General features: G+C 56.3%; 1 protein-coding gene across 1 annotated transcript; it reads right to left on the bottom strand.

Moving 5' to 3' along the window:
* Positions 1 to 9,731: 9,731 nt before the first annotated feature.
* LOC130157666 (ribosome-binding protein 1-like) lies at positions 9,732 to 11,953 on the bottom strand. The gene is made up of 5 exons (XM_056357551.1): positions 11,569 to 11,953; positions 10,872 to 11,020; positions 10,525 to 10,605; positions 10,189 to 10,341; positions 9,732 to 9,854 (listed from the first exon to the last, which is right to left on the bottom strand). Exons 1-5 carry the CDS (start codon positions 11,951 to 11,953, stop codon positions 9,732 to 9,734), a joined length of 891 nt encoding a protein of 296 aa, XP_056213526.1.

Below are 11,953 nucleotides of genomic sequence, written 5' to 3'. Positions count from 1 at the left end.
GCCCTCGGCTATCAGAAGTTCCCACCCCGCGCCTATACTGAAAACATTTTCAAATTTCCTCTTGAAGAGACTGCAGGTTGAGGAGGGAGGGAGGGGCTGCAAAGGGAGGAGGCAAAATTAAGGCTATAACTAAGGAGATCAGCACCTTTTCAAAACCTCGGTGCTCGCAGGGAGAGACCTCAGAGCCTTTCCCTTTCTAACAGCCGACAGCGGCAAACTCACTCCCAGCCGAATCCGCACCGGTGCAGCCAGGGGGACACAGTGCAAGGAAAGTGTCACCTGCAGCCCCCAGGGGGGTTGTTGAGGGATGTTTCAACCAGCAGCCCAGCTCTCCCTGCCCGCCTCTCCAAGCACCCCAGCCGAAGCAGCAGAGAGCTGGCAGGCGGGCACGCTGCCAACGCCAGCTGGAACCAGCCTCCCCCGGCAGGGCCACCTTCCTACCCCAGGGCACCGCTCGAGATCCCAGCTGATACTACAGGCATCGCTACCCCAGGTCCGCCCAGGCCGTTTCGATTTCAACGGCCTCAGCCGGCTCCATCCCAGCACAGCTGGTGCCAGCTCCCTCCCTCCTGACAACGCAGCATCACTTTGGGATGGTCCCCATCGGGCAGAGGGATTATTCCTAACCTGCAGGGTGAAAAGGGCTGCGTTTCCTCTTCCTGGCAGGAAATAGAAGCGAGGGTCCAGAGAACATGTACCCACGTCCTTCTGCTGGCTTTAGGGCCAGACCAATGCTCCCCGGAGCTGTTCCAGGGCGGAACTGAGCGCCCTGCATTCCTCACCTGGCAACCCCAATGTGCCGGTACCAACAGAGCTGCTGACCTCACAATGCCATCGCCAACAGAGCTGCTGACCTGCTGCTGCCACCGCCAACAGAGCTGCTGACCTCACACTGCCACCACCAGTAGAACTCCTGACCTCCCAATGCCATCGCCAACAGAGCTGCTGACCTCACACTGCCACCACCAGTAGAACTCCTGACCTCGCACTGCCACCGCATCCGACATAGATTAAAATCTGCCACTCCAGCTTAGGGCAAGGGCATCGCTGACTGATGGCAAACGCCCTCCAACCCCACCAGCTGCTCCCGCCACCTCCCAAAGCAGCTGGATGCTGGTTTGGGCTTTGGGTTTTGGTTGGGGTTCCTTTTGGGATACTAGTGAGAGATGAGAACTTTGCAAGTGAAATGCCCTGTGACGGAGCTCAGATGAGCCCTGGCTAAAACTCACCCGGTGTGACTGAATTTTAGAGGCAGTAGAACTGTGCTCAGGACAAGAGCAGGTTTTGCAATGTCTGTGACACCATAGCTGTGCCATGCAGAGCAGCACATCTGCACCACACAGGCTGGAAACCGTTAGATTCCTTCCAGAGCTGCTGCTGTGGCAGAGGACGTTCAGCCCCGTGTCTGTTGAAAGACACGATCTCAAACATACTGTGCAATGGTAGTAATTAGCAATGCGCTTGATTTAGAGGTGTGGTTGTGATTTCTCATTTGAAAAGGCACTGCGTCTCCACGTGGAGAAGCAAAGTTCTAGTCAGCCTGTCAGACACCGCTAACCAAGGAGTCAACACCTTGCTGCAGCATTCAGAAATGTCACGCTAAGCCGGCCTGGCTTGTAGCCAGAGAGCGCTGCCCCCCCCTCGCTTCCTCCTGCTGCACTGGGCCACAATCTTGCAGCCTGCAAGACAGACAGCATCGTTGTGCAGCAGTGCCAGCCTTCACAGGACAGCTGGCCAGTGGACTGGAACTACCCAGGGAGGCTGTGCTGCACATGCGGAAGTTAAAGAAAGAACTCCTGACAAAATGCAGCTTCTCTCCGCATCAGACAGGCTTGGGTTGGGCTCCCCGCCCTCCAAGAAAAGAATCCATTGTTGGTGCCTTGGAGCAGCAAAGCCTTTCTGGTCTCTACAGCCCAGATTCTCACTCTGATTCTTTCACCCACCTCTCCAGAGCCAGCGGGAGCAGAGTCAGCCATTGGAGCCTGCTTGCGTGTAGCCTCCTCACCCGCCGTATCCAGGGTAGCCCTAGAAAGGAGAGATCCGCTCCTGAGAGAGCCTGCGGTGACAAGGGGACGGTCTGAGCACGCATGTAGTGAAAACGTTCTCCCTGGTGTTTCTACATTGCTACTTGGCGTGTAGCCAGATGTCTCCTCTGACACCCGTCGGGGAAAACCATCCAAATGCCTAAGCTAAGGCAGGACTTACCTGCTTGGGTGACCCGATTGCCTCTTCTAATGTTACTACCAAGTGTGTTTGATTGATTACTAGCATGTTGGAATGCCGCATTATTGTGCGTTTTGCCTCTTTTTTTAGGCAGAAAGCATGAATGCCAAGCAAACGGGCCAGAGGACCTGACCGAGCTTGCATGGCTGAGAAGCCAGGAGGCTCCCTGGTCGTAGCTCTTGAAGCAAGTCCCGTGTAGATGTCATGGAGTGCCACAACTCTACAGGCATTCCATGTTTCAATAGATCAGTCATGTAAAGCAACCATTCTAGGCAAGGGTTTCCCTAACTGTAGGGAAGCTGTCTGGTAGAGTAGGTTTTGGAGATGTAGCTCGTATGTACAAATGACCCTCAATAAATCCCATCTAAGGATTTCTCTTGGTGTATTAATATTTGCATGGGTTGCCCGGCAGCCCAACACTGTCCCCGATGGATTAACACTAAAGGTCTCCCAAAATTGTTGGTCCAGTGCTGCAACGTGTCAGTGTATCACGGGATGAAAGGGCGGTGGGTGGGTGGGTGGGTGGGGTGAGAACAATCTGGTTCCTGCTCTTAATTTTCTAAACTGTAAAAAGCAAAATTCAGTCAGTCTTTTGGAGGCTACTGGTCAAATTGCCAAGCTCAGAACCCGTTTCCCCTGTAACCATTAAATACAAAAGTGAAAACCTCTAGTGAAAGTTAGGCTAAAACGACCTGTTGGCACAAAAACTGGGTTAAATTCTTCGTGCTTGCAGTTGCAGAGCAGTACTTATAAAGGCTAATTCTGAAGCGAAATAGCGATAAAATAGACACACTTTTCTGGAGAAATCGTCCTAATCCACTCTTGTAAACTCGCGGTGCAGGAAACAAGAGTTAAAGGTTCACTCGTTCTAGAGGGTCAGTGTTCTTGTTGTGAAGTGCCTTGAGTTCCCTTTCAGCCTGAGGGATTCTATAAAAACGGCTTTTTGTTGGCATAGTTGAATTTAGAACTACCTTCGTTTCTCTCATACGCACTTACTAGCGGGTCAGATGCTTCTGTGAGACAGAAGCGGCACTGTCCCCGCCGCTCCCGGCACAGCAGCAGGCTGCGCTGGCTCAGCCGCAGGGCCAGGGAAATGGTGGTCCATGACCTCACGCAGCATGTGCCCTCTCTGGCCACGCTGCGCGGTTCAAACCTTGAATTCAAAGGCAGGCGGTGACGGACTGCTCTGACCTGGCGCCCGTGCGGGTCACCGCGCTGGGAGCACAAGGGTTTCCGATGCAAAGAGATCCGCCAGAGCGAAGCTTTGTGACTTTTGAGAAAAGCAAAGCGGCCTGGTTTGTGCTGGGGCTTTTCGCCTGTGTTTCAGTCAGCTCTGAGCTCACCCAAAAGCGGCTCGTCGTCGTCCTCATCCAGGGCTCGTCCTTGCCGAGGTGTCTGCAGGACTGGTCTCTGTCCAAAGTGCAGGTTGAGAAGGAAATGTGGTGACACAGCGGGACTGGTGCTGCCTGACAAACCACGGGAACTCCCAGCCCCAGATCCACCTGATGACGCGCCTCCAGACTGCAGGCATCTTCCAAGAGACAGCCAGCCCAGGTGACGCCGTGGGGGACTTCTGCCTGGGATTTCCTCCCTCGGTTAGGAAAGGGAGCAGGAGAAACCCTGCAAAGGGGGAAGGATGTCAGACCTGGCAGGCAGGAGTGCAGTCTGCACAACGGGAAAGCCCTCGCTCGCATCAGGGACTCGCCTCCAAAGTGCCTTAGTCCCAGGGATCTTTTGAGGGATGAGAAGCCTGAGGTGGCACTTCAGGCCTTGGCTAGGTGCGCTCCCGCAGCTTAGTCTGGGCTAAGGGGCTTTGGGGCGCTCGCAGGAAGTGCCCAGGTGTTGTACTGGCCTCTGGAATACTCCTGCGTGCCACGGCTGGCAGTAGCTGGCAACCTTCAGAGCTATAATGCTTCAGGCTTGTCCCCGCCATGGAGTCAGTGGGCCCAATTTTATTATCTCCCAAGGCTGTTTATCCTGCTGCCGCTGGAGACTCTGTGGCAAGCAAAATGTTTCTTCCTGTGGCTGTTGAAATCCTTTCCGTTATGGTTTCTCCCAGGTCACCCAGACCTTTTGAAAAGGCAAGGCGAGCAGGGAGAGAGAACATGAGGAACGCTTGCTGTAGCCTGGCCACTTGCTGAGGAGGAAACGGCTTCCCGGCAGGACTACACGAAGAAGAAAAAGGCGAAGGGGTTCAGGTGACGGACCCAGCTCAGAGCCACGCCAGCTCAGCAGGACTGCAGCCCAGGTAGGGCAGCTTGGCTGCAGCAAGAGCACAGCGGGTAGAAACCCTTTCAAGTCCACGTGCGGGCAAGGGTTTCCCAACAGCCATTTTTGTCCATGACCCTGGGGAGAGGATTGGGATGGGAGATGGAGACTGGTAATTGAGGCCTGAGCGTGAGCAGCAGGTGCTGCAAACACAATTTAGCGGCTCCAGCAAAGGTGACCTTGGGTGTCTAAGCTGTGGCTTGATAAGCCCGTCACATAGCCAGGCTGAAAGGTAACTCCCGCCGTGGCCGGAATCGGGCAGAAGGATCCAGCATTCCCATTCAAAATCCCCCCGGCTGGGCAGCTGCTTCATCTTTACCAATTAGGTGCCTGCCTGCGGATCCCAGCAGCCCATCTACCTGTGGATCCCAGCAGCCGATCGGCCTGCCCTGAGTCACAGGCTGACAGGTGCCCAGCCGACAGCGCGAGTGCCCCCAGCAAAGCAGGCATGTTGCAAAACGCCACGGGCTCCCAGGAGAGCAGGGGCTGGCCAGTGCTCAGCCCTGTGCTGGTGGGCAAGGCTTGGCTTTCCCTACCCCCTCAGGGTGGACTTCCCCTTCCACCAAGGTGCCGCGGGAAGAAAAAAATCCCAGCAGTACCACTTCAGGTGTGGAAAATTAAGCTCAACCTCTTTCCCCAAAGAGATGGGAGGTTTTTCAGCTTTGCTTAGCAAGAATCTGCCCATCTTTCCTCCTAAAAGAGCCAGCTCGGCGACGTGTCCTGGAAGGGCATCAATGTCCCCCCATGCTGGGGACACCAAATCTGCTCTCACACAGTTTCTGGAGCATCATCAGAGCCCTTAGTGTACTTGGGACACCGGCTGCCCTCCTTGTATTGGCTGGTTTGGGGGCTTTGTTGCTGCTTCTGTGTTAACGCCTGGGTACCATCTGCCCTGTTTTGCACAAGAGCTCACAATCAAGGGAATCGCTGCTGCAAAAGCAAAAAAGAAAAAGCTGAAAAGCGGAAAGATCACATCACTTTGCTGCACCTGCTGCTGGGGGGCTCTCGCTACCGGGGGCTCTCCGAGGGTGATGGCCACCCCGCTACGCTCAACAGCTTGCTCCAGCCCAGTTTGCAACCCTGGTAAACTTCAGGCATTCCCTCGCTTTTTGAGGATCTCCAAAGGCAAAAGGTATCAGGCCAGGCATGCTGCAGACATGACAGTGCTGTCACTGGCCGTCCTTGGTTCATGAGGTCCTTCCCATGCGCCGCAAAGCCCAGGTAGAGAAACTGAAGGCTAATGGTGGCTGCGGGGAAAAGCTCTGCTCACCGGGTTTGTCCCTCCGGTGCGGGGAGATGGACCTGCCAGAGCCCGGCGTACTTGTCGGGTATGCAGCCTATGCACGTACAACAGGGCTGGGGGGTGCAGCAGCAGCAGGGCTTGTAGTGAGTGCGTGGGGTCTCAGCTGCCGCGCAAGGGGCTGGGGCCACCACCTCCCGGGGACACACAGCCCTCTGGCCAGGTGCGGCGCTCCATCACCTCCCATCCTGAGAGGCACTGCAGGCAGTGATGGAGGGGTGTCACCGAGCCACCCACCGGATCTGGGGAGGCGGGAGTGGTCCTTCTCGCGGCTCAGCGTGACCCCCCAAAGGTGCTCAGCCCATTTCTGCAATGAGCATTGACGAGCTCAGCACTGATGGGTGCCCCGGCTTCTGGGGGCGGCAGCCCTTGCTCAGTCAGCGAAGCCCCAGCTAGCTCGGTGCCTCTGGACAAGGGTGGGAGGCAGGTCTGGGGGGCAGTGGGGGGCTGCGTGGGGGCTCTCAGCTTGCCATTCCCTCAGCCTGAATTCAGCAGGACCCCATCTTCTTGCCTGATCAAAGACCCCACAGCCCAAGTGTGACTTGCACATCCCTTCTCCATCATGACCCAGAAAGCTGCAGTGCTGGGGGGACAGGACACGTGTCTACCCAGTCCTGCCTGCGTGGAGTCTCTGCTGTGTCTGATATAGAGGCTGAGCACACGCTGACTTCTCTGGGAGCAAAACGGAGGCGCGTCTGGCTTTCATCCCCGTCCTGGCCTTGGTTCTTCACACACCCAGCAGGTACCAAGTACTTTGGGGGCCTTTTCCCCCCACCAGCTCCTCAAATGCCGCTGATGTCAGCGCTGCGCTCAGCAGCTTTATTGTGAGGAGACAGGCACCGAGTTGTGACATGGTCTCTGCCATTCCCTAAGAAACCAACTTGAAATTAAAAAAAAAGGAAAAATTAAAAAAAAAAAAAAAGCCACAAGAAGGGGAGAGAGAAGGCTGGAGAGCCCGGCAGTGCCCAAGGACCACCACCACGCAGCACCCGCAGGGTCAGAATTACAGGGGTGCGCTGAGGCTTAAGCGAGCAGGAGCAGCCTGCGCCGGGCTGGCATGGCTGTGCTGCTGTGACCTGTCCCCACGCTCATGCTGCTCTGCCCTGTCCCCACGATCAGCCTGACCCCATGGCAGGGGACCTCGGGGTGCACCGCCAGCGTGAAAACACACGTAGCTGGAAGGGAAGGGTTCTCTCCTTTGCGTGTCTTGGAGGAAAAACAGAAGGTATGGCTGTTTGCAGCACAGCGAGCAAGGCGGGGAATAAAGGATCTGCTCCCGGCCACAGCAGGGTCCTTCTTCAGTGACCCCAAACACCTGGCTGGCTTGCAAACTTAATAAAAAATGATCAAATATTAACCGGGCAAATGAAGCAAGGATAAGCTCTTTTCACTACGTCATTGTAATTGCACCGACACCCAGAAATAGACAAAAGCCACCCATCAAAGAGAGGCTTCCTTCCATGGTGGCTCTCACTTTCACACTTCTTTCACTCCAACCAAGAAACAAAAGAAACTATAAAGAAAAAATAGAAAAAAGAAAAAGGAAAAAAATAATTGCAGCAGTTGATGTACAAGCACAGTCTTCCCTTTTCACACATGCGTGGGTTCTGCCTGCCCCGACGTGGCCGGAGCGGCTCCCTGGGCAGCAAACGGTTGGTTGTACAAAACAGTATGAAGATTTTGTTACAAACATATGCCTGCAGTGTTTACTGGTTGGGGTTTTTGTATTATTATTTTTCAGTAAGAAATATATTATAGATTATATAATAATAACAGTGTTTTTAAAACTAGTTGTAAACCTAGGTTTTAGGTCACTAATGGCTTGTAACATTTTTCTACAGTACATTCAGCATATATTTTTATTTTTATTTTTAGGAATGGTAAGGTCTAGGTCACAGACTGGTGAGACGGAAGTCCTTTCTAACTTTCCTCTTCCCCCTGGAGAAGGAAAACAGAGGTGGGTTACTCAGCTGGCTCTCAACCTTATCCTCGTGGCAGCTCAAGCATCAAAGCGTTTCACAGGTGGGCCAGGTCCTGCCTTTTGAGCAGGGAGAACCATGACCACCATCTCCTATGCTCCCCGAGCTTCCCAAAAGCCACCCAGATGGTTTCTGGCAGCAAGTGCCACCTTGTCTCTGGTTTTCAACCACTGCCTGACACGCGCTTCCCCCTGCCTCCGCCAGCACCAAGGGGAGGGATGGCTGTGGCCACCACAAGGACCATTTCCTGAAGCTGTTCTTTCAACTTCTTCACTGTTTCACTCCATTTGGCCAGATGATCCTGGGTAACCTTCAGTACTCCTGGAGTTTGGTTGTTTCCTGGTCCAGGTCGCTTGTTATTTTTTTTACCAGTTCTTCCGACATGGGAGTCAAAAGAAGGCATCTGCCTGAGCTTCCCTTGGCCCTCTGGTGACCTTCCCCCCTCCAGAACATCTCGGGTCACCTCAGGTCTGCACTGAGCCGCCGCGGTGGCCACAAGCCAGCGATGCGCCACTGCTCCAGCGGCGTGCTCAGAGGCCCTACCTGGGAGGTGTCCTTTAAACACCCCTAAACCCCCAAATCCAGGCACCCCCCGGTGACAACAAACAAGCCACAAGCTCTACCTCGTGCACCAAGGGCTTCAGAGTCGAGAGGGAGCACCCACGTCCTCGTGAGCACCCGCTGGCAGGGGCCACTGGGTTTCCTCTCTCACCTGAGGCTACCACTCATCAGGGTGCAGCATCTAGGCTTCCCCCCACCCTCACAGCCGGCTGGTGAGCTTCACAGGTGAGCGAGAACGGCTCCCACCAGGGCAGCGTGCCCCCTGGGCTTTGCCGGCGATGCGCAATAGAGCTCCTGGCATGTGACAAACTGACAGGGGGTCCGCCAGGCAGCTCCCTTTCCAAATGCGGACGCTCATCTCCCCCCGAGCTCTCCCCATGGCCAGCCCCATGGATCCCACACAATTCAGCCACGCGCCCCGTCTCTCTGAGGGGAGCAGGTTTGCAGGCGCTTGCCTGACCTGCAGCTGCTCCATCTGCATCTGCAAGGCTGACGCTTTGAGCTCCAGGCTCTTCCTCTGCTGCTCCTTTCGCTGCAGCACCTTTGACTGTTCAGACAGCTCGTTCATCAGCTTGGCGTACTCCTCCCACAACCTGGCCAGCTCAGGGTTATACCTGCACCAAGAGAAGCAGCGTTATTCCAGCCCGCAGGCCAGTCAAGCATCCCTGGCGTTACCCAGGGGGAACACATCCCCCTGTGGGCCTGGTAACAGGGCTTGAAACATCTCAGCGGTGGCGTTCGCCTGTTTCTGGGACACGCCTGGTCCTTCAGGGACGGGGTGCAGAGAGCTGACACATCACTTTTCAAAAGCTGCGTTTCCATCACAGGAGGCATTCCTTTCTCCTGAAGGAGAAGTCGCAAGGATCTGTGTTCCCAGACACAGCAGAAAGCACTCTAGGCAGCTGGAGTCTGCTCTGTAATTAGCTGGGCGCTGTTAATCACCAGCCATTTCAGACCTTCTATAGAAAGGAGCGTGACATTCTTCTCCCTAGCTCCTGTTTGTTCTGTATGCACCAGGCAGGTCTCGGTTCTCTGCAGCACCGCTCCCATCAAGGAGCCAGCTACGTTTCTTCTGAAGTTGGTGAGCACAAGCTCCCCGAATTGGGGATCAATGCTGCAGCGCCTTCTGGTCCCCTCTGCCCCCCTCCGCTGGCATCAGCACGGGTGACCCCAAAGCAGAGAGGGTTTCCCCTGCCCTTCCACTTGGGAAAAACATCCTTGTTTCCCCTGCCAGGCCCCCAAAAGCCATTTGGCAATCTCTTCCTCACTCCCTCCTCTACCTCCAGCTAGCTGGGGTGCCTGTAGAAGCACCCTCCAGAAAGCGGGTGGCCAAGCCTGATGGACAGCCACCCCCAGGGCTTGCCAGAGGGCGGCCCCAGGCTCTGCCCCCCGCCCCAGTCTTACTTGCTCTCCAGCCAGCTGCTGGTCTGGTAGAGGGCATCCCTCAGCATGGAGTTCTCCTGCTGCAGGCGAGCCAGCTGCGTGTTGGGGCCGTTCTCCAGCTGCTCCTGCAGGGTCCGGATCTAGGGAGAGCCCAACAGGGGTTAATGCTGCCACTGCCGGTCCCTCTGCTCCCTCCTGAGAAGCCCACCCCATGAGCAAGAGGGACTGGCAAGGAAGCCACAGCGAGGTGTCTGCTGATGCTGAGAGCCCCGGGGCTGCCGCATCCCATGAGGATGCTCCCACCTCCCTCTTCTAGCTTGAGCACCACGGGGCAGGAGCACTGCGGGGCACTCGCCCCTCCCTGAGGCTCTGGTCCCGTCGTCCACCTCGGTCTTCTCCAAAAGACCAGCACCTGCCACCGAAGGCCAGCCGGCAGCCAGCGGAGGAAGCTGCAGAGCACTGCGTGGGGCTCACCTTGTCCTGGAGCTGCTGCGTTTTCTGGGCATGGTCCTGGTTGATGGCCTGCATGCGTGCCTGCCTCAGCTCCAACTCCTGTTCGCAGGCCAGCAGCTGCACCTTCAGCTTGCCCTCCAGAGCCGTCACCTTAGCCCGCTCGGCCACCAGCTCCTTCGAGGAGAGAAGCCACCCGGTCAGTCCTGAGCGTAGGAATTTCCCTGCTCTAAGGGGACTTGAAACAAGTGGCCTCCTAGCTCAGAAGGCTTTAAAAAGTGTAACCCTTTCGGAGGTGCCCCCATGCCGTGAGGGGCAGGGCCCGTGCCAGGGGTGCCGGGAGGGCTGCGCGGCACTTACCTTGCTCAGCTCCCGCCTCTTGTTTCTGGCAGCGGCTGCAGCCTCCTGCTCAGTGGCGAGCTGCTTCTCCTTCTCCTCCAGCTGGCGTTCCAGGACAGCGACCAGGTAACCCGTCTGCATGGCCTGCCGGCACAGGGTGGCACATCAGCGGGGACCGCCACCGACCGATCCAACCCCTCCCCCCCACACGCACAGGATCATGCCCTCTGCCCCAGGGAAAATTCAGCTCCCGTCTCTAAGGCTGACCCTCGGGGGACAGCCTGCCCGAAAACGGGCTGCCTTCACCCCTCCGCACCCCCCGAGGCTCGGCCCGGCCCTGGCGGCCACGGCGGTGCTGGCAGCCCTACCGTGTGCCAGGTGTCCTGGACGATGCCCGCTTTCTCCCTCAGGATCTCGATGAGCCGCTGGGCCTCCCCCTCGCTGAACGCCGTGCTGCTGACCGTGGACACAAGCGTCTTGTAGGGCAGGTAGAGGGGCCCATCCGAGTCCGCAGGTGCTGGGGAGGAGAGAGGAGGGGTTGGGAGCGCTCGAGCCAACGGCAGGGCTGAGTAGCATCACCTCAGTTGACTTCAACCCCGTAAGTGCCATTTCACGCCAGCAACCGCCCAGATGTCCACAGCCAAGTTTGATACCTCTCTAACCGAAAGCAATGTGACGAGCGCTGGGGACGGCGCTCACCACAGACAAGCGTTCCCTGAGCCAGCTGCCACCTCTGCCTGGCTCTGCTCCTGCTCCTGCCGCCCTGCCACCGCCCTCCATCACACTGAGCGTTTCCAGCCGGAGCTGGGCACGCTTTGCTAATGCCAGGGAGCAGAGACATGGTGGGCATCAGAAGCAGGACTCCATCGTGACACAGCCTCCCTAGGGGACATCGCTCCACGCAGCGGTGCTGGTGGCGCAGAGCAGCAAGGTCGTCTCCTGCCTTTCACTAGGCAGGTTCGTTCCAGCTCTTTCTTTGCTAAGGGAACGAGATGACTCCAGCCCTTCTCCTATCCCTCTGCTGGCTTACTCAACGGGGATATACGCAGAGGAACTTGGTCTTACCTGGCTCGCTCTTGTTGGATGCAGCTGCCTTCATGACAGGTCCATTAGGCTTCTGCTCCTCGTGGGTTGGAAGAACATTTGGTTTCTTGATAGTGACGGGGCTGAGAGTTGGAGCACTTTGGTGCTGCTCTGGGATCTTTCCATTTGGTTTCTCTTCCGTTTTCTTTCCCATTCCTTTTTTCCCAACAGCTTTCTTTTTCTTCTTTGCCTCTTTTTTCTGCTGCTTGGTCTTCTTAATGTATTTGCCTTGCTTGGCCAAGGCTTCCTCAGAAGGAAGGAGGACCTTCTTCATGAAGGAGAACAGCAGGAAGATCCCAATGGCCAATACCACCATCAGACCTCCAAAGACTACAACATCCAGCATCTGAGGGTCATAGACATCCAT

Source organism: Falco biarmicus, chromosome 12, assembly GCF_023638135.1.
Source record: "Falco biarmicus isolate bFalBia1 chromosome 12, bFalBia1.pri, whole genome shotgun sequence".
Taxonomy (NCBI): Eukaryota; Metazoa; Chordata; class Aves; order Falconiformes; family Falconidae; genus Falco; species Falco biarmicus.
The sequence above is the reverse complement of the archived record's forward strand: the minus strand, read 5'-3'. Positions and strand labels throughout refer to the sequence as shown.